At 36.8% G+C, this 26,058-nt stretch overlaps 1 protein-coding gene across 2 annotated transcripts in view; it reads left to right on the top strand.

Annotated features, from left to right (window-relative positions):
• The first annotated feature begins 2,123 nt into the window (after nt 1-2,123).
• Nucleotides 2,124-26,058, top strand: part of RASA1 (RAS p21 protein activator 1) — a 64,865-nt gene continuing 40,930 nt past the window's right edge. For both annotated transcript variants that reach the window (XM_087927081.1, XM_087927080.1), the window contains exons 1-7: nt 2,124-4,689; nt 9,403-9,555; nt 12,903-13,038; nt 14,324-14,394; nt 21,778-21,895; nt 23,572-23,603; nt 25,207-25,259. In XM_087927081.1, coding sequence (XP_087783207.1) covers nt 4,259-4,689; nt 9,403-9,555; nt 12,903-13,038; nt 14,324-14,394; nt 21,778-21,895; nt 23,572-23,603; nt 25,207-25,259 — 994 coding nt within the window. In that variant the 5' untranslated portion in view covers nt 2,124-4,258. The remainder of the gene's footprint in view (nt 4,690-9,402; nt 9,556-12,902; nt 13,039-14,323; nt 14,395-21,777; nt 21,896-23,571; nt 23,604-25,206; nt 25,260-26,058) is intronic.

Here is a 26,058-nt window from a genome sequence, read left to right as displayed (position 1 = left end):
TCTACTGAACTCGTAAGTTATTTTTTTTATGCTGTGTTAAGTTTTATGGCTGAACTGTACAAAATGTATTGAGGAATAATAGAGAATGTGCACATTGCTGCTGACCTGCAGACATGTCATTTTTGTATTAAGCACTTCTAATTTTTTCCCAGTCCATTTAAATCAATATAGATTGCATTTTGATAGGATGATGTTTGACAAGGTAAGGTAAAGCAAGGAAGAGGCCAGGAACTTAAATGCATTCATTAACTGGCTATTTGTTTTACTGACTATTTTCTAAACATTATCCTAATAATGAAAACGCAGTATTTCTGTACTGGTCTCCAATGAGGCAAGATTCCAAAAAGAATTCTTAGATGCATTATTTTACATTTCATATATAGTTCCCTCTTTTTTGTAATAGCTAATCAATTTGTTGAAAGGATAAAAACATCCATGTCAACATGTTACAAGTTGCATAGCTTATAATATTAAATGTATTTGCAGCTTGCCATCTTATGCAGTTTGCTAATCTAAATCCTCTCATCTGCTAAATTCACTTGTTTTGTAACTGAAACTACTTTAAGAATAAAACAAGTAGCCAATTTACTCTGACACCTGTCATACATTGTAACACTTCTAGATCATAAAGGAGTAATATATAACTGTGTTAGTCCCAGTTCATTAAAACAAACTATTTTCTGGCTTACTTAGATTAATTTTATATGCATGAACATTTTCTTTATGCAACTGCTTACAACAGTCATACAGGAAGTTTTCAACTTACAACCAGTTATTTAGCAACCACTGAAACTTATGGCAGACCCCCAAAAGCTAATTATGGCCTGATTTTGAAGTTGTGAAGTCCACACCATCCTGTGGTGACATGACTGTATACTGAGCACTTGGCAATCAGCTTATCTTTATGGCCGTTTGTAGAGTCCAACATGAAACAGTGATTGTTGACATTTTACACCATTTTTTGGCATTTGCTTCCAGTTTCTGATAAAAACCACCCATTGGATAAAACGGATTCACTTAATGGCCATAGCATTTGCTTCAACACCACTTTACCAACTCACCAACAATCCTACAATTTGGATAAAAGTATATTAAGTTTTTAGAGTGCCTTGGATCAGCAGTCCCCAACCTTTAGGGCTTGGTGGGCTAGCGATGGGGGGAGGGGGAACTGGAACAGGCCCACACAAGTAGCAGCCCGGAGCACACACGCATGTTGCAGTGTGTACCAGCCCGCCACTCACGCAAGCTGCTCACATGCGCACCAGCCCGCCACTCGCACTCGTCAACCTGCATGTTTGCTGGCCTGCCGCTCGTGCAAATCAAGTTACATGCATGTACTCCAACCCACTGCTCGCACGGCCCAGTTCTGAATAGGCCATGGCCTGGTACTGGGCTCCAGGGATTGGAGACTTCTGCTTTAGATTCTCCTTTCACCAATTTCCTGTATTTCCTTCTTCCTAAATTAATTTTGTATAAACCTTATGTTTATTGTTATCTCAGAACATTGTTGATAATGAAAATATTTTTCTTCATGCCAGTGTATCAATATGACAATATTTTCCCCTTTCCTGTGACAACTAGCATCTTAAATTATAAAATATTAACTACAAAAGAAAGCATGGAATACACCCAAGTACCAAGATGCAGAGGAGGGGAAAACCTTATAAGCTCCTTTGTACCTTCCTTTCTTTGTACCTTCCTTTGTTCATCCAATCTCATTTTTCAACAAGAAAAAAAAATAAAAGAAAAACATTACCCATCCTTATCACAATCACTCTGAAGTTCAACCCTTATTTCAGAGCTGGATTAGGTAGGTTCCAATATAATGTAGAACAGAATTCTTCAAAATTATAAGTAATTCAAAATAAAAAATGATAGTGGGTGCTGACTATTTCTCCTGCTTGGTTCCTAAAAACCAGGGGTGGGCAATTAATTTTCCCAAAAAGCAACATGAGAAATTGGGATGTTATGGAGGGTCGCCATCACCCACCACCACCACCACTACTGCTCAGACAGGGACAATCAAAGGACTTATGTGGCCTATGGGCTGTAAAATGCCAGGTTTGCTGTGAACATTGAGAATGAATAGACAGAATCTTTGTGATTATTATTTTTTTAATCTCATTTACCAATCATTCATTCATTCATTCATTTGCTGAGAGTTTTTTAAATTGTTAGCTTCCAGAATCACTTTTTTGATATGGGCACACATGTTAATTGATGGCACACTTTTCCTCCAAAAGATGGAAGGAAAAAAAAGTTTAGAAAAATAAAAGGAAGGAGCGGCGTGGGATGGGGAGAAGCTTCTACATCACCTACAGCAAAGTTCCCCAACCTTTCCGGGTTGGTGGCCTGGGGTGGGGAGGGAATGGTTTTGTGGGAGATAAGTATGTGCACATGCTCAGCTTTTTGCTGAGAGCATCTGCATACACCACCCAGCCAGTTGCACGGCCCAGTAGTGGGTCATGGTCCACAGGTTGGGGACCCCTGACATGCAGGTTTTGGATAAGTCCTTTATTTTTGGATCTTGAGTCCCATAAACAGCCTTGTTCTATGTGAATACAACAGTTTTTTTTAGCAAAATACATTTCTGAAATATCAGATAATAGGAATATATTAATATATTAACATACAGCTCAGATGGAATAATTTTGAAAACAAGTACAATACTATAATGCAACTTATGCCTTTGGCGTTAGAGAATAAGATACAAAGGATGCCTTGGCTCCAGCTCTCGTGCATGGAATGCTGCAATTTTTGCCAACCTGATCCTTGCACACTTGGGGGAAGTTGATATATTACTTGGTTGATTTACTGTTACTGTTTTTATATTTTTATTTTATGGCTGCTCTTTCATTTCATCATGCAGTAACCTGCCCAAAGCCTTTTGAATTGGGCAGCTATCAAAACATAAAATGAATAAATATGCCCATAACACATGGATAGATGTTTCTGCATCCAATTATAGCCAAGCTGTCTTTAACATGCAGAGAGGTTTATACCCAGTTAAATAAATACAAACCTGTGTTTGCTGACCTTGATGACATCTTACTGGGGTTACATCCAAGAAGCTTGGGCTGAGGCGACCAAGGCCAGCAATAATCCTATTTGTAAATCCAGCAAGTAAAAAAAAAAACAGCACATTAATGCACAATCTTGAGGCATATTATCACATTTAACTTGCTTGAATTTTATGGACCAGAGGCAAAAACCATTGCCACGCCCACTGATTCATCTTTATCAGTGTTTCTCAACCTTGGCAACTTTAAGGAATAAGGACTTCAAGTTGCCAAAATTGAAAAAGACTGATCTATACCACCATACCCATTGCAGGGACGACAATAGCCTTTTTCTTTGCCTCACCTTAACTACAAAGTCAGGTGCAGCAGTCCCACTAAACAAAAAACCCAGACCTATTTAAAATATGGCAGCTAAGTTTTGTGGGCGAGAAACCTTTTCGCGCCTCTCAGAAATAGCAATAGAATTTAGACTTATATAACGCTTTGCAGCCCTCTCTAAGCGGTTTACAGAGTCAGCATATTGCCTCAACAATCTGGGGCCTTCATTTTACCAACGTTGGAAGGATGGAAGGCTGAGTCAACTTGAGCCTGGTGGGATTCGAACTGCCAAATTTCTGGCAGCCGGCAGTCAAGAAAGCGCTACTAGTCTCTTTCAACTTTTGAGACTCAGAAAGGAGGCGTTCCTTGAGTTACTGATCGCGCCTTCTTTTTCCAACAAGACGCCTCCTGCCCTCTCCGAAAGCCCAGCTTGCCCCGAGAACTGCCCCGCCGCAGAAGTTCTTTCCGAGCTTTTTCCGCGAAGCAAACAGTGGCGGCCGAAAGGACGCGCATGCGCCTTGGAACAAGTCTGGGGTGGGGGGTGTGGAGGAGACGAGCGGCAAGTGGAAAGACTAGGGGCGCTGCCGCCTCACAGCAGCCCACTGTTGAGTCCAAGAAAGGAGGCTGGCTGAGGGAGCGCGTGAGACGCTGAAAGAGCCGCCGCCTTCGGTGCCAGAGGCGGAATGTCACGCCCCACACCTCAGGAACTGACTTGGATCCTTGGCTACCGGGCGGCTCTCCCATTGTTCCCATTCCGCGTCTCGGGCAGCTCAGTTTCACCGGTTCCCTCCCTTCCCCGCTGAGAGGCAAAGGCGGGGAACTGCTCTCTCTTTCTCTCGCCCTGTGCCTCTCGGCCGCCTCCTCCCGGCCGCGGGCTGTCCCATTAAAGGCGGGGAAGGTGTGGGAGGAGTCGGAGCAGCATGATGGCGGCGGCCGAGGCTGGCGGCGAAGAAGGGAGCTCGGGAGCGGCCGGAGAAGCGGGGGGACATTGCCCACCCGCCGCCAACGCAGGCCCCCGCAGCGGGAGCAGCAAGAGCGCGGCGGCGGTTCTTCTGGGAGGCTCCGGCCTGAACGCTTCTCCCGCCCCGGGCTCGCTTGCGGTGGGCTCCAGGCCTGCCCCTGCGGAGATGTCCAAGGGGCCGCTAGCGGCGACGCTACCGCTTTCCGAGAGCAGCGGCGGCGGCGGCACCGCAGTCAATACTGCGGGGGGCTTCCCTCCTCTGCCGCCACCTCCGCAGCCGCCGCTTCCGGCCGGGGGACTGAGCACCGTGGATGAAGGCGACTCTCTCGACGGGCCTGAGTATGAAGAAGAGGAGGTGGCTATCCCACTGAACGCGCCTCCCACGAACCAGTGAGTATGCCTCCCCCCAGCCACCCACGCCCCATCCAGGCTAAGGATTCAGATGAGGATCCTTCCCAAAAGTCTCGGTTTCTAAGCACCGCACCCAGTGGAAGTGTGTTGTGTATGTCAAACTCTGAGCAAGTCCTGAAAGTTTCTTTGCGCCGCCTCTTTCTCTTCCCGCATCCCGTTGGAAGCTGCTTAGTCAACTGCCTGCTTGCCTGGAAAAACTGAAAACCTGAGAAATTAAGTCTTTTTCTTTCCCCTGTTCCTTCGCTTGAAAATAATAAGAAGCACCGAGGCTCGCATTTGAAACTTGTCCTTCGCTTTGCCTAAAGCTTCCCAGTGTGGATATTTTCCAAAAGCTTAATCGTATCTTTAAAAGTCCTCAATATTTTCATCTAAGGAATCCATGACTGAAACCAAACATGCTGTAAAAGACTTGCTTGTCTTTTAACTATAGCATTTTCTGCATATAAAGGTTGCTATGCTGTCATGGTGTAACACGCACTTTCTATGCAAAGTTTTTCATGGAAGATGTAAAACAGCAAAAAATATAGTAACATCTCTCTGAAATAACTAATATAAATAGATGCAGCTTTATCACTCTTTGCATCTGGTAACCTGTCTCTGACATTAAAAATTTCACTATCTATTGAGTTTAGGTAGAAAATGTTTTTTTAAATAAATATTTTCTGATGAATGAAAGAAATGATGTTATGTATTCTGATAATGGATTAACTTTGAAAGGGGCAGAGATGTTGATCCTGACATCAGAACAGGTTCATATGGGGACTGAGAAGCTTTAGGTATTTACAACTGCAAAGCTTTAAACCAGCTTTCTGTAGTGTGTTTAAAAAAGAATGCGAAATAGTTTAGCTTTTCAAAGGAGGCAAACTATGCTTCATCATCACTGCAGCTTGTGCAAAATCCAGAGACTTCTTATTTTCAAAGAAACTTTAATCTTCCCTTTATGAGCAGGACATTGCACAAAACTAGATAAAAATTGTTCATCTATTAACAAATGAGTTTATTGAAGTGGCACATAATTGCTCTACAGCCTCATTTGCTAAAATGAATTTTGAACCCTGAATGCTATTTCTAAGATCAAAACTATTACAACATAAAATAGAGATGTTTTATTTAGAGTTATCATAGCTGATGCCATAATAAATTCAGCATAGATGCAAAATTGAAATGATTTAGTGCCTTTCTGGAAAATATGGATGTATCCAATCGGCTATTGTGCTCCTTCCCTGAAAAGAGACAAAGGTATTGGTGACAAATTATAGCTATTTTGAATCCATGTATTGACTTCTTCCAGTAGTGGCCTTATAATCATTTTTATAAAAATATTGTTCCTGAGAAGATTTCTCCTTGAAAAATAAAGGACAGATTTGTTGCATCCAAATACTTCAAGAGAAGTACTTACATTATTAAGGACCCAGGTTGTTGGGGGGAATATGCTGCCTGTAAACCTCTTTGAGAGGACTGTAAAGCACTATAAAGCGGTATATCTAAGTTCTATTGCTATTATGTTAAATTATGTTCACAATATGTATATAATATGAATTTACAAAAATGAGATAATTTCTGATATTTGAAGAATGCCATTGCTAATTGTTGTGCAAATAGATTAAATGGACATTTAGAGGTAATGCCTTTATCTTTTATTGATTTAAGACAGTTTTTCATTGTTGAGAGTTGGGTGGCGTACAAAAATTACTGAGTTGGGCAGCATGGAAGTTTAATAAATTATTATTAATGGATAATCTGTCTACCCAGCTACTACAATAGATCAAAACTGTATGCTATTTTGTATACCACAACGGAGTCAGTTTTGGTGAGATGGGCTGCTATATAAATTGATTGATGAAAGTTTTGTTTTGGTATTTTAAATATGTGTGCAGCTGTTTTATTAACAGGATAAGTGTAAAAGTGTTAAGGTGGTATCTCTTAGATACAGTGGCTTCATAAAGGTGAGTGGTATTTGGACCTGGAAAAGATACCTTAGCTCTGTACAGATTGTTCCTTAAATGAACCATTCCATTTCCTGGACTTGCATGTTACATGTGCAGGCATAGGAAAATACCTGTTAGAGTTGAAGGTAATAGGATATAATCACTTCTTTTGTACTTCCTTAACTGATGCCTGTTTTCTAAATTAAGGGAAAAAGGAGCTACCAGTAGGAATAGAAAGTGTCCATGCTAGATCCAAATACTATACACCTGCAGATCTTTACTTCTTTACAGAGTCATTGTGGGAGGTCTGCTCACAAAGTCTTTCTGCACTACTTGATGACAAGTCTGGTACTGTGATATGATAATGCAAGAAATGAAACGTGGTAATTTAGGGAGGATTGGAAAATTGAAAGCTCATATGTTGCCTAAACAAATCCCTGAAATATTCTAACCCTGGAAATTGTATGCTAATGAAAAAGGGGAAAATTGTGTGTCTCTCCCATCACCACCACCCAATTAGTATCAGTTGGAATTTAGATTTGGTGGTTCTTCTCAACGGATTCTTTTTCCTCTGCTTTCATTGCATAGTTCTGTCCGTCTGCTATACAGGTAGTCCTTGACTTACAACAGTTCAATTAGTGACCATTCAGAATTACAACATCTCTGAAAAAAGTGACATGACCATTTTTCACATTTATGACCACTGCAGCATCCCCATAGTCATATTAAAAATCAGATAGTTGGCAACTGACTCATATTTACAACCTTTGCAGTATCATGGGATCACTTTTTGTGACCTTAATGACAAGCAAAGTCAATGGGGAAGCCAGATTCACTTAACAACTATGCTAGTAACTTAATGACTGGAGTGATTCAGTTAACAACTGTGGCAAGAAAGATCATAAAATGGGGCTCACTTAACAAATGCCTCATTTAACAGCACAAATTTTGGAGTCTGTTGTGGTCATAAGTCAAGAACTACCTGTACAGTATACTTGGACATAGGAAGTCAGCGGAGCTTGACTTTTAAGTCAACATATAGAATTACTATAAAATTACTAAATTGTTTGCAGAGTTTTATTATTATAGTTATTGTGTAATTGAAAAATACATTTGAAGTAACATTTGGAAAAGAGCTGTTGTAAATATCAACTTAAATGACATTGTTCTATGCAAACTTTCTATATGTTTTATTGCTTGCTTATGTATAAAAGCGTAAGATATAAATATCCCATAGAAAAGACAGGAAGTTAATACAATATTAAAATTATTATGAACATCAAAACAATAAATGAATACTGCCCACCATCTTTTTAAACTCAAAAGTTCTATGGAAATTATTAAATCATCTATGGAGTTAAATGCAAGTGCTTTTTTGGCAGGGCAAAATTTTCTTTTTGATAAGTAAATTTGTAGATGGAATTAATTTGGGTTTTATTTTTTAAAAAAGGAAAATTTAACACTTTTGTTAACATAGTAATTTTTTATGTACACACCATTATGTAGAAAAAGATTCTTACTAGCAAAATTTGGTTGATCTTGTCTTAATAGTGTAAAATTTTAAAGTGATACTTGGTATACTTTTCCTTTGTAGAGGTGATTCAGGATGACTTGTACTTTAGTGTGCTTCATGATTGGAGCTGATACTACAAGTATGAGTATCTGTGGGAATTTTGGATGTAATTTATTTATTTAATTTATATCCTGCCTTTATTATTTTTGCAAATAACTACAGATATTAAACATATCCAACACACCTTCCTCCTATTTTTCTTACAACCCAGTAAAAATATATTAATAAATCTCCTGAGAAAATTATTTGGTAGAACTAAGATATTAAGCCCTGTGTGTAAAAATATTAGATAGTACTTCACAGTATAGAGGATGATTTAAAATTGAAAGCTATATCCAAAATGTGTGTTTGAGATTTCAAGATGCAAGTAAATTTGCAGTCTGATATATATCTCTAGCAACATACTAAAGTATTGAGAACTATTCCATGAGTATTTTGTTTGGAAATATTAGTTTGATACATTTTAATTTGGGAACAATTAGGGATGGGTAAATGAATCTCAAGTTTAGTTTTGATACAGTATTCATAATTGGGTTGAAATTATTTTTTTTATCATGTTTACATTATGAAAAGTTTCAAGTAGATACTGGTAGTCTTTGACTTACAACCAATCATTTAGTGACTCTTCAGAGTTACAACAGCACTGAAAAAAATGACTTGTGAGTGTTTTTCACACTCGCCATTGTAGTAGCATCTCTGTGGTCACTTTATTAAAATTTGGATGCTTGGCAACCGGAATGTATTTATGATGATGGTTGCAGTGTCCCAGGGTCATGTGATCATTTATTTGTGACCCTGACAAGCAAAGTCAATGTGGGAAGCCAAATTCACTTAACAACTGTGTAACTGTTTCCCTCAATTATGGTCATGTCATCTGTACCTCAAAAAGGAAAGTTTTCAATCTTTTAGGATTGAAAAAATAGGCAATGATCATGCTTATGCTTTTGTGAGCATAAGTACCACTGAAGTTTTAATTCCTGTTTTAAAATAAAATGCATTTAATATAAAAAATGAAACAACTACATAATTCTTACGTTTAGATTTCTGTTACCAGTATTAAATCAGCAATAAACTTGCCGTTCACTTGCATCAGCCTGTAAGAAAAGTGGATGTAGGAGATTTTATCCAGGATTTTCAGGTCTAGATGCTCTGCTAGATGGATTTAATATGCCATTATGCTTTGGTTTTCAGATGGTATCATGGAAAACTTGACAGAACAATTGCAGAAGAACGTCTTCGACAGGCGGGAAAACCTGGAAGTTACCTTATTCGAGAGAGTGATCGAAGGCCTGGATCATTTGTGCTTTCATTTCTGAGCAAAACCAATGTTGTTAATCACTTTAGGTGAGTGAATGTTTGTTTTGTAAATTGATAACTGGGTTCCTATAAACTCCTATAAAATATGAGAAGCAGGTCTTTTAAGGCAGTGGTCCACATCCTTGCCTGTTTGGCAAACCAGCGGGTGGTAGGGGAAAAAGGAAAATTTTGTGTGAGTGGTAAGTGCATGCGCTTGCACACACTTGCCACTCACACAAGTGGAGCAGCACATGCGTTCGCCCACTGCTTGTGCAGACTGGGGGTTGGAGCCCCTGTTTTTTAAGGGTAATGATTATGTGGTTCACATATTCTTTCACAAGTTTCAAAACATTGTTGAAAAATATATTTGGCTGGTGGGGTATGCACAGGTTACATATTCAATTAATATTGAGTTATCGGCAGATTTTGTGATCAATATTTATTTGTAAGTATTAGAATGTGCCCTGGAAAATGCACTTATAATCCAAGCAAGGTGCAAATTATTAAGTTTATACATTTAGAGCTGTGTGAAAAAGTCCTGCCCGCTTTCAGTTTTAAGCTGTATTTACATGTTTAATCAACTTTTTACTCATAGAAACCACGCAAATTAGTACTTTGATGAAAATTTCTGTAGTTGGATTGAGATGCATAATTTTTATTAATATAACCAAAGTCTTTTTAAGGTTTTGAGTGAGTTTATGCGCTAAAACAAACACAACTTGCATTTTCGAGAATGTTAGTATCGAAAGTAGCCAATCAGCAGCGAGCTTTGACTGACCAATCAAAATGCACAGAAGCTAAATCTATGAGCCAATCAGTGTTGTCATACTCTCTGACTATAAATAGGCATGAAAAGCATCAAGAAATTTAATTTAGCTTTGGCTGCAGGCAAGTATGAAGGCCTTTGCTTTACCATACTGAGCAGCGGCATCGCATGAAGAGGGTTACTCTTGTACAGAAATAGCCAAGAGAGTAAAATGCCAACACACCACAGTGAGCAGAGTGGTTGAAAAATACCAAATAACTGGTTCAGTTGATGACAGGCTCCGCTCTGGAAGACCAAGAAAGTCGACAAAATGGTAAGATCAGGCTCTGCAATGCATTTCGGTGGCTGACAGGAAGCTTGCCTCACCTCAGATTACAAGAATTTGAGGTGAAACATGTGATGTAAAATTTGTGCACAAGCACAGTGCATTTGCAGACTGATTGCTAGAGGGCTCAAAGGCTGCAGGACTCCCAAGTAAACCTTTGCTCACAGATGCTCACCACTCTTGTCGACGTGCGTGGGCCAAGAAGTATGCCAAGTGGACCAACAACAGTGGGCCAAGATCATCTTCAGTGATGAGAGCAATTTCTACTTGACTGGGAATCAGTGCAATAAGTATGTCAGAAGATTTCCAGCTGAAGAATTTAGGCCATACTGCCTGAATCTATCTGTGAAGCATCTATTGCACATGAAGATCTGGGGGCTGCATCGCTACTTCGGAAACAAATCGTGCAGGGAATCATGAATTCCAAGTCATATGTTGAAGTCCTGGAAAAGACCATGCTTCCTTCAGCTCAGCAACTTACAGGGAAAGATTTTTACTTCCAGGATGACAACACTCCTTGTCATTGAGCCAAGTCTGTCCAGCAGTGAATGAAGAAGCATGGGGTTCAACTCTCTGAGTGGGCCAAGATTGGTTACAAAATAAGCAAGAAGCATCTGAAGCCAAACAGGAGCTGATTGAATCCATTATTGCAGCCTGGCACCACTTTGTCACCAAAGATCACGTGCAAAGGCTTATAAAGTCTTATGTTGAAGCGATGCCGCCTGATGATAAGGGCTGGCCAATTTCATACTAGTAACCATGTTTGGTTACCTAAATGGTCCTTTTCAGGGCCACAAACAATAAAAATGTTAACAAAACACTAGCATCGGCCTTAGTAATTGCAACACGTATGTCACTGGGTATGCATCAATTAATCTGTTTTCATAGGCATTGTAAGCATGCATTGTAAGCATGCACAAAAATTCACAATCCCCATCCAAACTGCACCAAATTGCAAAAAGCTTATGCTTTTCACTTAAAAACCACCAGTATTTATTTACATATAACAATATTTGCATAGCAGTTACCATAAAATATAAAATCAATGGCCTATTCAAAAAATGTCATAAACCATAAACCATGCAGGACTTTTTCACACAGCTGTATAAACAGTTTTATAAATGTTTATACTTTTATACAGTTATATACTACGTTTAATAGGGAATTGCCACTTCCACTTTGTCTCTTATTCTTATTTTTAACTCCTCCTCCCAATTTTTTATTCATTCCATCTTCTATTGACTACTGGGTCTAGAAGAGGAAGTTGGAGCATGCATTAAAACGTTTTCATTTGTAAAATATTATGGTAAGATGAGCATTCTTTGACTAATAATCATTCCATGAACTTTACTAGCATATATGCTTGGTTTAATTTCTAATTAAGAAGATTAATTTGTAAATGTTGGAAAGAATCCAGAAGGGTTGCTTCTTTTGCTTGAAGAATGGCAGCTGCTGAGAGTTTAGCCACATGTTCTACAGCTGTATTTTTTTTTTTTAAATGCGGCTTTGCTTAATGTAGGGTTATGTTCTAAAGAGATCTGTCAAAAGAGATCTGTCTTTCCATGATTTTGAAAATAAATTGACTAGGCTGTGTTGTTTTTCTGTGTCATAATATATGTGGGTATATGCATAATTTTGTATGCATGTATGTATGTATTTTGTCATGTTTATGTACATTGTGTGCATTGAAGGTGGTGACCCTTTGAAGGCTGTATGCAACAAAATTTCATTTTAATGTATGCCGATTAGTGTTACCTTTGATTTGCCGAAAGGAAAAATAAGATTGACCTTACAAATATTACTCAGTAATTGTATTATTAATTTTAATTTATGCTTTTTATCCTGCTGTACCCTTAAAAAACTTAGTTGCCAGTTGAGTAGAAATGTAGAATATAAATCAAATCCTTGATTACCAATGGTAGCTGAAACTGGAAACTATCATTAATCAATCTGCTTATAAGGTATGATATCACATGATCACATCAACTTATGACAGTAATTCAATAAGTCCCAGTTGTTACAGTTAGGTGAATGCCATGTGATCACAGTATGCTGTGGTCATGTGATTACCTTTTGCAAATATCTGCCTATTTCCCCATTGATTTTGTTTGTTGGAAGCTGGCAATACTGCAGAAATGCAGAGAGGGACACAACTAGGAGCATCTCCTGTTCAGCATCATCACAACTTCAAACAGTTGCTAAAAGAATATGCCTTAAGTGAGGACTGCCTCTAGTTTTGTTATATGTGCAGTCTTTAATAGAAAAGGACATTGTACTAATGTTAGTTATTATTTTCTCTAATAGGATTATTGCAATGTGTGGCGATTATTACATTGGTGGCCGACGATTTTCTTCACTTTCTGATCTAATAGGGTATTACAGCCATGTGTCTTGTTTGCTTAAAGGGGAAAAATTATTGTTTCCTGTAGCACCTCCAGAGGTATGTATTTTTTATATAAGCATGTGCATTTTTATATATTTGAAATTAACTGGAAGTGAACCAGTTTGGTATTGTGGTTAAAGTACTAGGTAGGAAACCTAGAGACGGTGAATTATTCTTAGGCACAAAGGTAATTGGATAACTTTATAGGTAGTCACTCTTTTAGCATAAGGAAACAGCAATGTTAATCCATTTCCAAACATCTTGTCAAGAAAATTACAGGAGTCAATACTGATTCATGGGAGAAACATTAAATTAAATTAAATTGAATTAAGAAACTGAAAATTACTGTTTCAAGATTCACAGCTCTGTTGCACTTTTTCAGAGGTGAGGTGACTGAGTGGATCTACAGTTGTGCTCATAAGTTTATATACCCTGGCAGAGTTTATGAGCACAACTGTAAATGTCATACCTATATAAGCCCATATAGTGTCTTAAAGAGGTTAATTAGATTGACACAGAATAATTACAAGTTTTGAAGTTCTCCAGAACTTTACATCAAAGTCAGTCCCAGAATAGAGGTTATGATATAGACTAAATCATAACAATATAGTTTTCAGGACAAAAGAGACAATACGATACCAACAACACCTCCAATCTGCAAGCAGCCAAATGTGTCTACCTTGGGAGCAAAAAGAAAATATTTTTGGACTTCTGTGATTCTTTATTCCTTCTTTTTGATTTTTTTTTTTGAAGACATTTCGCTTCTCATCCCAGGAGCTTCCAGAGCTGAAAAACCTTGGATGAGAAGAAAGTCCAGTTGCCTCTTGAAAAAGCACTTTTGGGACAAGCATGACCTGGATGACTGAGAATCTCAATAGATATATAATAAAGATATAGAGAAAAATTTTGAACAAAAACAACAAAAAGATAATAATATGACAATAATTAAATGTAATGCAATTTATTTTTATAAATCAAAATTTGAATATAAATCTAGGATTTTTCTGATATTTAAATTCTACAAAAAAATCAACAAATATCCAACACAAATGCCAGTATTATATAATTGTTTATAAAACATGATTGTAAAAAACCCCCATCTCAATTATTTTATTATTAAATTATGTTTATTTCTGATGCTACATCAAAACCGGGGTAAATTTTTTGGTCTTTTTATTGGTTTTGAAATTGGTTCTGGCCAATTGGAACTTTATGACCAAAGAAATGAGAGAAAAAAAAAGCTGAGTATTGTGGGTCTGAATATGTGGGAGATTTTGTCTTGATTCAGTATACCAATTCTGAAGTTTTTCTTCAAAACAGAAGATCTTTCTTTTTTTTACAGCCAGTAGAGGACCGCAGGAGAGTCCGAGCCATTCTGCCATACACTAAAGTGCCAGAAACAGATGAAATAAGGTATAATTTAGAATGATAAATAATGCATGTATTTGGGTGTAATATTTGTTAGGGTTTTTTTGTAAGAATTAAAATATCACTACACTCTATTAATTTAAAATATGGAAAACTGCTTTAAAATAATCACTTTAATAACTCTTTTGTTTCAATGTATAGTCTGTTTTATCATTAAATTAATAGTGAAATCAGTCAAATTTATGGAATTGATGCATATATTTAATGTGGTGTAAGTTTAGATTTAAGTAATGCACAGAAATTTCCAGGTTTCTATTAAAGTAACTTTATTAAAGCAGCATCCAATTCTACGTGTAGGTACCCAAGTGTTAGTCACACTGAATTCAAGCAGATATACTTCTTAGTAAAAAATTGTGGGATCTCATGTTACCAATTGTAACAATTTTGAAAGTAGGATGTGATTTTTTTAAAAAATTAGGGGATTTCAGGGGATTTCTGGAGAGCTCAGTAACATTCTGTTCTTGCTCCACGCCTGCAGTTCTGAAAGCAGTAGTATTTAGCAATAGCAATAGCATTTAGTTTTTATATGGCTCCAATGTGTTTCTTCAGCAATATTTCAGAATGAGTCCTTCAAATAAATAAATTTAATATGACATAAAACACACTTAACATAAAATTATGTTACGAGAGATCATCAAGATGCAGAGTGGCAGGACAGGAGAACGTAGGTGAAGAAGTCTGGTGCAGGCTTCGAACACCTTTTCTGGCATCAGGAGCGATCCCCCAGGGATACATGAACCCCGGAGAGGTTCGTGTCAACGTGGAGATCCTCGAGCTGCAGAGGGGGGAAGGCAACTCCCCGACAGTGAAGAGGGAAGCTCCCGAGCTCGGCGCTAAAGAGTAAGCTGTCATTTTATGGCGGCTTCCAATCCGGTCTGCCACTTGAGTGAATAAGCAAAGCAGTGACAGCCTGCGAGATCGAGTAACAGGAACAGAGAAACGGTTTATATCTTGGATTCTTTGAAGTCTGAAGGGAGTAGAATGACAGAAGAATGATAGCATAAATTCTTCTCTCCTGGTTGTGATAAGCACCTCTTCAGGAAGTCGGGCGGAGAGCGGCCAGAAAAGCAATTGGGAAAATGGAAAGATTATAATGGAGAGCGAAGGAAAGCACAGTTTTACCCTGTGAAGGGGAAGCTCTGGAGAAAGAGGGAGATTGCTAAAACCTGGAGATTGGAGGTCCGGAACTGATCTGAGCACAACATGACTATTACATCTACTTAATATTGGGGAGAAGATAAATTGAGCATTATATTGGACTTTGGGAGATTTGTATGTGGATTTAAAAGTTGGAAAGCAAAGAAAGAAGCAGCAGCAAGAGGAAGAAGGCAGAGGCGAACAGTAGGCTGGGAAAGACGGTTTTGGGACTGCAGAGTAGTCAGCACATTTCACCATTTGCTGATTGGAAGGCTGAAAAGAAACCTCTAGCTGGAAGATGGAACTTTAGCTCACCCAATTTGCTTTCTTTATTACGTGGTACTACTTAAGTTTACTAAGTTGGCACTACTTTCTCTTTAAGATGACTTCCTTGTTTGTTTGTTAATTTTCTGAAGCTGTGGTAATCTCTCTTCTACCCCTTCTCTTATTATCTTGCCCCTGCCTCCCTATTGTATCTCCTAAATACTTTACATAATTTTACTTACTTGGGGGAAGAGGAGGATACACACTATTATCAAAGAGTTAAGAGTTTACTGTTGTAAGTATTAATAGTAAAAAGGGATAAACTTTGTTGATATAATCTATTTATAAATTATTTAGACTACTTATGACATTTAAGATTAATCCCTTAAAGTGTTAATTGATGTACTATTGTTGACCAATTTTCTTATTACATAGACTAGAATATTGTTGCGGATATCTATTTATGATATAGGGGAAAAGACTGTGGAGTGAGATATAAAATTGAAATACGTGAATAGTCTTTCAAGTACAGGACCCAAATACTGAATGGTGATTTGGGATAATATATTTAAAATTGTGCATCAACAAAAACAAATACTTAGAGAGATGACATCCACAACAACTATGGCCTTAAAAACAGGAAAGAAGGCTATCCCGACCCTATCGACTACGTTGACAGCCACCCCACCAACATCTCAAAAAACTATCGAGGAGTCTTTAATAGGGGAAAAGCAGCCCAATGTCCCCAATATTAATATACAAACTTCCATATTAGCCTTGCAGGAAGCTATATCTAAAATGCAAGAAATGATGATTAAAAATCACAAGGAAACTAGAGCAGATATAAGCGAATTGAAAGATGAGATGGGGAAACTGAAGGCTGAAATGAAAGCGGATATATCGAAGGTGGAGGGCAAGATAGGGTCTCTACAGCAGGCCATGGAGAGAAACGAAGTGAAAATAAAAGATATAGAGAGTAGAACAACACGCATGGAGACTAACTTTGAAAGGATGGATGAGGAATTTAAAAATGTACTTAGAGAAACGGAAGACTCTCTGGTCCACCTCGAGATGGACAAAGCAATGGCGTATTTAAGATTCCAGAATGTGGCGGAAGCCAAAAATGAAGAATTGGAACATTTGATGGCAGAAATATTGGCTGAATGGCTAGGAAAGGAAAAAGATGATCTAATTAAAGAGTTTGATGAGGTATATAGGGTTAGCACAAGCTACGCCAGGCGTAACAACTGTCCAAGAGAAATTCATATCCGCTTCTCTAGGAGATGTCTGAGGGATTTAATTTTGAAAATGTCTAGGGAGGAAACAATATCATATAAAGGCAGAGAAATTAGGATTTTAAAACAAATTCCAAAGAGAGTGAGGATGATAAGACAAGATTATAAATTTTTAGCTAATGATTTAAATAAAGAAGGAATCCATTTTAAATGGTTAATCCCGGAAGGGATGTTAATTACATGGAAAGAGAGGAAAATCAAAACAGAATCGATAGAACAGGCCCAAGTTTTTCATCAACAGCTCACAGATAAGAATAGTCAACCCACCAAAGAAGAACCTAAAACAAGACCACAGGAGGTCCGATATTATCACAGAACCCAAAAGGAACAACTTTCTCCAATTTCAGGAAGTGATAATCCACAACATGGGAGAGAAGAGCAAATCCCAACAACAACAACAAGAGAACCGAATCATTACTAGGCAAAAATCTAAGCAGAAGTAGATAAATGGTGGAGGGGAAGAAGTTGCTCTCCATCAATATAAACGGATTAAATTCATTATTAAAAAGAAAAAGGATATTCTCAAAACTTATTCAACATATCGCAGATATAATATGTCTTCAAGAGACACATATTTGAAAAATGACGAAAGACATCTAATTTGTCCAAAATTAGGTAAACTTTTACAGCACCGGCCGACAAACACAAGAAAAAGGAATTGCAATTTACGTAAAACAAGATGTAAAGGCAGAATTAATCTGGTCGGATCCCGAAGGAAGAACTCTGGTTATACAAGTTTGGATAAACCACATCACATTTTTACTTGTAGCAATCTATGCCCCAAATGATGACCAGGGGAAATTTTTAAACACCTTCACCAAAAAATAGTAGGCTTTGAAAAAAGAAACATTTGCTTGATTGGCGATTTTAACTCCATTGCAGACTACCAGAAAGACCATAGTAATATGGGGAAAAACAAGAAGGGGAAAAGGGAACTTTCTGCGCATGTAAGGAAATGTTGAGAGAGCTAAATTTAAAAGATCTATGGAGGGAACGGAATCTTGAAGGAAAACAATTTACATACTATTCTAACCCACATAAGACTTGGACCAGAATAGATATGGCTTGGATGGATTTGGACTTGGCTAATGAAATAAAAGAAATCAAAATCCTACCGAATGAATGGGCTGATCATAACCCAATACAGCTAATTTGGAGAGATAGGAGACGAATAAAAAAAAGATGGACACTAAATAACCAAATTGTAAACGAAGAAGAGTATATTAATAAACTGAAAGAGGAGCTAAACTATTTTCTAAAAGATAATAATAATGAAACAACTTCAAAACAGAACATTTGGGATACTATGAAAGCAATTATAAGAGGCACAACAATTTCCTATAATGCTATGAGAAACAAGAGAATTTATGCCCAACAAAACGCGTTACAACAACAAATCCAAGACTTAGAAATACAATTACAAAAACCCCCTAAGATCCAAGGACTACAAAATCAGTTAATACTAGCCAAACATAAGCTGAATTTAATTGAACAAGATAAAATAGAAGTTAGCTTGAGAAGGTCCAAACAAAATTATTTTGAACACGCCAATAAACCAGGAAGATGGCTATCTTATAAACTTAAAAAAGAAAAAGAAAAGAGATTGATACACCAATTAATAGACGAGAAAGGCATCCCACAACATGAGATTGAGAAGAAAAAGGATATTATATTAAACTATTTTCAAAGATTATATAAAAAAGAAGAAATCAATGAGGATAAAATAAGAACTTATCTGGAGAATATGAATGATAAAACAATAGGGGAAGGAGAGAAAGAATTACTAAATAAGGATATTACATGGTCTGAGTTAAAATCTGCAATGGAAAATCAATGTAATAATAAATCCCCTGGTCCAGATGGGATTCCAGTAGAATTGTATAAAGCCACAATAGATTTAGTAGGGCCTCTGATGCTGGAAGTGTTTAACGAAGTACTTTTGGCTGCCAAAATGCCAGACTCATGGAGGGAGGCGTTGATTGCGTTAATTCGAAGGAGGATGTGGATGCCAGATATATCAACAATTATAGACCAATCTCACTTTTAAACGCCGGTTATAAATTATTTACCTCAATTATTGCGAATAGAGTAAAACAAGTTTTAAATTTATACATTCATGAAGACCAAAATGGTTTCCTTCCATTCCGCCAAATTAAAAACAATTTAAGAACCGTTATTGACATCTTAGAATATTATGAAGCTCATCCAGAGAAACAATTTACACTCATGTTTCTAGATACGGAGAAAGCATTCGATAACTTACATTGGCACTTTTTAATACAAAAATCTATAACATGAATCTGGGCACTAAATTCGAGAATATTATCACAACAATTTACAATACCCAACAAGCCAATATACTAATTAATGGTGAACAAACAGGCCCACTAAGCATTGAAAAGGGCGTTAGACAGGGTTGCCTCTCTCACCCCTCTTATTTATATTTGCTTTAGAATCATTGTTAACGCGGATAAGACAAAATTCTGAAATTCAAGGGTTAGGGTCAAAGCAGAGGAATATAAATTACAGGCGTTTGCAGACGATATGGTTTTCTTCCTAGAGGATCCCATGGAAAAAGGACATAATCTAATAAAAGAACTAGAACAATATGGCTCAGTAGCAGGATTAAAGATTAACAGAAATAAGACGAAATTACTGACTAAAAATCTAACAGAGAACCAGAGGAAAGAATTAGAAAAAACCATGGGGATACAGGCAACAAAAAAGGTCAAATATTTAGGCATATGGTTAACACCACATAGTAAATCACTCAAAGAGAATAATTATGATAAACTGTTACAGCAAATTAAGGAAGATCTAGAATCTTGGAATAAGTTGCAGCTTTCTTTACTGGGCAGGATTGCCACAATCAAAATGAACATTTTACCAAAACTCCTTTACTTATTCCAGACAATCCCAATAAAATTACCAAAAAAATTTTTTGATGATATAAATAAGGTAACTCTTAAATTTATTTGGCAAGGGAAAAAAGCTAGAATCAGTATTAAGGCCTTACAAGATGCAAAAAGTAGAGGTGGGCTAGCGCTTCCAAACTGGGAATTATATTATTGGGCAGCCAACTTATTATGGTTAAAAGACTGGGTCAATTTACGGAACAAAAGAACTCTAGTCTTGGAAGGGCACGACCTTCAGAGAGGATGGCACGCATTTCTATGGGATGTGGGGAAAACTAAACAGGCGTACTTTCATAGACATCTTATTAGAGATTCACTATTAACTAATTGGAAAAAAATATGTAAAAAACATTATTTAAAAATTCCGATTTGGCTTTCAACAATGGAGGCAATGGTTCATCCCAACAATTTGGATATAACAAAAACAACTAAATATAAAGATTTATTAGACCCTTTAGGAAAATTAAGAACTCGACAGGACTTACAGGAACAGGGATTTAAAATTGATCAGTGGTTATATATACAAATCCATAGTAGATACAAACAAGATATCAAAGAGTTTGGAATCTATAGCAAATTACAACACTTAGATAAAATCTTATTAGGATCAAATAAAAAGAATATCTCTAAATTTTATAAATATTTATTGGAGGTAGAATTAGAGCAAGAGATAGTGAAAGGGAACATGATAATGTGGAGTAGGAATATTGGAAGAAGCATTACATTAACAGAATGGGAAAAGATCTGGAATAGAATCATTAAGATTACGAAATCTGCAGCGTACAAAGAAAATATGTATAAAATGTTATATAGATGGCACTTACCCCCTTCGAGGTTAGCGAAAATGAACCCAAACTCTAGTCCAAAATGTTGGAAATGTAAAAACATAGAGGGAACCTACTTTCATATGTGGTGGACCTGTAAAGAAGCCCAGAAATACTGGCAAAAAATTAGAAAATGGCTGGAGGAGATAACCAAAGAACAAATCGAATACAAACCAGAGTTCTTCCTACTAGGGATCTCTGATAAACATTTTCCTAAAAAGACGAAATATATAATAATTCATATTCTAACTGCGGCCAGATTAGCATTTGCCCAGTGCTGGAAATCATCCTGTTTACCTACAGATCAATTGGTCATTCAGAAAATATGTGACTGCGCAGAAATGGACAATTTAACCATAGCTCTTAAAAATAAAGAGTCTTCAGCATTTGATAATAATTGGAATGCGTGGTATAATTGGTTATATCAGAGATAAACTGTTCAATGAATAAAGGTAATTTAAGCATAAATAGTGATAAGATGTGTATATTTAAAGTAAGGTAGGAGAACTGGATCTTGTAGACTGTCAAAAAGAATATCTGTCTGGTTTTAACGTATTTTCTTTTTTCTTCCGTCTCTTTGTTTTTTTTCTCTCTTTTATACTTCTTTTTCTCCTTTTTCGGTCGCAAGACCGAGCGTTTTTTTTTTTTCTTTTCCTCTCTCTTTCTCTTCTTTCTTTCTTCTTTTTCTCTCTCTGTTGCTTATGTAATGTTGTTATGTTATTTTTTTAATTGTAAATTCAATAAAATTTATATATATAAAGATTTCCTGCAGAATAACCGGTAGCCTATGGTTCGGTGGGGGAGGGGGGGGAATTATAAGAAATTCGTTTAATTTGCAAAGAGATTAGAAATTAGATCAAATTGATAACAGGTGTAACTGATCGCTTAAGTGTTTATTTAAATAATTAATAATTTTACCTTAACTGCCTATAGTTTCCTTAAAGGAGACATGTTCATTGTCCACAATGAATTAGAAGATGGATGGATGTGGGTTACAAACTTACGTACAGATGAACAAGGCCTTATTGTAGAAGACTTAGTAGAGGAAGTGGTAAGTAATATTATTACTCAATATTGAATAATATTGTTTTCTTCTTCTTTTGTGAACTTTATTCCTTTGAAGATATTATTGATTGTTGATTCTCTAGTTGTTTCTTTTCTGTTATGACAAAGGTGTCATCTACATACTAGATCCATACTTTTAGTTGCATGAATGGGAAAGCTGTTGTTTCTACACATTGCATTACAGTCTGCTATGAGTCCTGAGAGTGGTGATGCCATAAATATTCCTGGGAACTTGACAGTAAGACAAATCAGCCATCAACTGGCACATAGAGATAACCCACATGTACATAGGACCCAAAAGAGGCAATAAAAAAGTTAAAAAGGAAACAAAAAGATCAGAACATCTCTTGCCAGAAATCAGAACCCAGATAAGCAGGGATTAACACCAGGAGCAGCATCAAACAAACAATCCAGCAGTGAACAAATCAAGTAGTAAACAACAACCTAATTAAGGAATAACCAAGGAGAAAACAACCACCCACATACACACACTGATAGGGCAAGCTACCATATGTAAACAGAGAGAAAACTCCAAGCCTTCTAGAATGCAGATATTACTAGTCAGGTAGTGAAACGTCTCCATAAAAACATCCAAGCTCAGTATGAAGGACTCCCCAGTTCTATCCTGAGCCACATATATTTCTTTCTATTAGTATTATGGGCATATTAATTAATTTTTACCCTGTGCTTCTTTTTGATGGGAAATGGAAATAAAATTAGGCACAGAGATTGTGTTTATTTAATTATACAACTATCCAATTTGCAGAAAAGTAGTATAATAAAAACAAATCACAGTATCCTGACAACAAAAAAACAGTTGTGGCTGTATCAACTTTCACCTCTTGGGACTAGGTCTCCTAACACTTTGGTCCTAATGTCTTAAAAAATAGCAAGAGTTAATAGGGTCAGAGACATCTTGGAGGGTAGTTCCACAAGGCAGATGCTACAACCTAAAAGATGTGTCTCCTAAATCTTGACAGATGTTATTTCAAAAAATGCTTGGTGCATACTTTCCTAGAGTATATGTGAAAATGGGCGTTCCTGTAGATAGTCACAATTCTGTGTTATGACGGACTTTGTATGTGATAGGCAGCACCTTGAATTATATGTAGGAAAATTGAAGTTTTACTTGCATGTACCAAGATGCTACCATGACTACCTGTGCTGCTGCATACTGAACCAATTGAAGTTTCTCAATGGTCTTCAAGGACAGCCCTGTGTAGACCACATTACAATAGCCCAACTGAGACGTGGCTTAAAATGATTGTCTGTATCCAGACCTCCTGGTCCAAGAATGGGTGCAATTAACATACCAGATACTGTGTAGAGAATCCCTTGACCACATCTGCTACCTGCTTATTGAGGGATCTTATCCATCTCTTTTACTAAGATTTTCAACTTGGGGCAGATTTTAAAATATTTAAGCATTTTTAAGCATCATAGACTATATTCCTTTATAACGTTTATTTGCAAAAAGCTTTGTTAGATACCATGTAATCCTGAATAAGCATGGATAGACACTCTTTTCTGACTCAGAGCAACCTAATGTTTACATTTTCTAAATTATACTAATTGTGTCTTTTCTAAACAGAACAAAATTCTTTAACATGCTTAATGCTACAATCATGTTAAGTTCATCCTTTTGTATCATATTTTTCTAAGGGAAGAGAGGAAGATCCACATGAAGGCAAAATGTAAGTGTAGAATTTTTATACATAAGTAAGTAGTGTATATGTTCTTTCAGCATGCTAATTCTTGCTTTTTTATATGCCAGAGGCACCATCCCATAAAAAGAAGATTATATACATACAGGTAGTTCTCCATTTACGACTACAGTTGAGCCCAAAATTTCCATTGCTAAGCGAAACAGTTAAGTTAATTTTGCCCCATTTTACTACCTTGCTTACCACAGTTAAGTGAATCACTGCAGTTAAGTTAGTCACACAGTTGCTCAGGGAGTCTGACTTCTCCATTGACTTTCTCATCAGAAGGTCTCAAAAGGGGGTTCACGTGATCTGAGGACACTGCAACCATCATAAATATGAACCAGTTGCCAAACATTTGAATTTTGATCACATGATCATGGGGATACTACAATAGTCATAAGTGTGAAAAATGGCCATAAGTCACTGTTTTCAGTGCTGTTGTAACTTTGAGTGGTCACTAAATGAACTATTGTAAGTCGAGGACTACCTTTATTGAGCCAAATTATTAACAGGCAGCACAAGTAAAGATACTGAAGCTGAACACAGACTTAGTGCTATTTTAATGTGCATAATGAGAAACATTTTAGGACTTCAAAAAAATCTATATTCCAACTTTGAGTCACAAATCTTATCTGGATTGCTTTGTCTGGTATTAGTCACAATTTTTTTTAGCATTGACATGATTAATTAGTACAATGGAAAAGTTCTTGAACAAGAAGTTGTAGTACAAAAGAAATGAAATATATTCATCTAGATAAAAGAACAGCAATAGAAATTAAGCTTGCTTTGAAATGTTTTCTGAACCTATTATTTTAATAGAATTTCCAAATTTAGAGACATCCAAATCCTTGGGCAGCTTGCAAATAAAAGTGAAAATCAATATTTTTGAGATACAAGTAAAAAAGAACCTTAGCTCACTGGAAAGCAATGCATAGTCATTCAACCACCCTATCTCAAGGTCAGGGAGAACAGCCAGGTTTGTAACAATTTCCTAAACATCACAAGGAAGAGAAGTGCCAGAATCTCTGGGCGGACATTGTTCTAAAGGGAAGAAGCTGCAACAGCAACCCTGCCTCCAAGATAAAAATATTGTTCAATCAAATGGATGCAGAGAACATTCATTTCTTTTAATTGTACTGAACAAGCAGAAACAATTGGAGATAGCCTGAAATAGCCAGGTTTCCGTCATGAAGGGTTTTAAAGGTGATAAGCAGCATCTTGAATTTCACTCAGAAACCACCTGGCAACCAATGCAGTTTGCAAAACTGAGGTCTTCTGGGCATAGCATGATGGTCCCAACAACCCACACCACATTCTGGACCAGCTCTAGCTTACAGATGGTCTTTTCATGAAATAGATCAAGTTGCTATTTTCTATTATATTTGATTTAGAAAAAACTAGCAGTTTTAAAACATATTGTTGAAATTTAATCCAACTGATATAAAAGACATCAAGTATTTTGAATGTTACATTTCTGGGTTTTTGTAAATGCATTTTAATTGTCATTTATAGATGTATGTTTCCTAAAGCAAACCAAAGAACTTGTTACTAATATTTCTTGGTGTTTATTATTGTTGTTGTATTCTTTAAGATGGTTCCATGGAAAGATTTCAAAACAAGAGGCTTATAGTTTGCTGATGACAGGTACTTATGAATTTTAATTAGAATATCTAATAGAATATCTGTTAATATGAAACGTATGGTAGAATTATATGTCACTGTTCTATCTCCAAATGTTGGAGCATGGAAGTCAGAATGTAGCATCTTTCTCTTTAACAACTGAGATCAGTTAAGTCCTTTTCTGAGATCTCCAGAAACTGGAAAAGACAATAGCACAATCTCAGACTATGACACAGGTACAGATTTAGATAGTATTTGCATTCCTCATGAACAACTTTTTTTTTGAAATTTGAGTCAAAGTATTACCCAATCCTAAATACATGCACGTCTTCTGTACTAAAATTTGTGATTGAATTAAGGTTTCTTTTTAAAAAGAAAGAAAAGGTCCATTTTTGACCATATGAAACATAATTGTATAACATCATGTAACATTTTGATAGAATTAGGATTGTAAAATGTCACACATGTGCTTAGGCCAGGATTTTTCTGCTTTTTAGGGCGTTTAGTGGGATTTTAAGGAAAACATGAAAACTATTTTAGGACTTACAATATATTATTCATGTGTTTGAAACTGACAGGGAAGTGAATTGCCAGATTTCCACAATTTTATAATTAAAATCCATCGGATTTTAGATGGAAATATGGAGACTGAGGGCATGCATATGAATCAGGGATAGTACCCTGTTTCGCCAACAATACAGTCTCCCGCAATAGGAAGTCCCAGCATGTTTATAGGCATAAAATGAAATTAAGCCCTTCCCCCCAAATTAAGGCCTATATTAAACATGCGAAATGGAATGGTAGGGGGGGGCTTACCGTTAGG

Source organism: Pseudonaja textilis, chromosome 2, assembly GCF_049901715.1.
Source record: "Pseudonaja textilis isolate UNSWEBS1 chromosome 2, rPseTex1.2, whole genome shotgun sequence".
In the NCBI taxonomy this organism is placed as follows: domain Eukaryota; kingdom Metazoa; phylum Chordata; class Lepidosauria; order Squamata; family Elapidae; genus Pseudonaja; species Pseudonaja textilis.
Note: the sequence above shows the minus strand (reverse complement) of the source record. Positions and strands in the feature narration are given on the sequence as shown.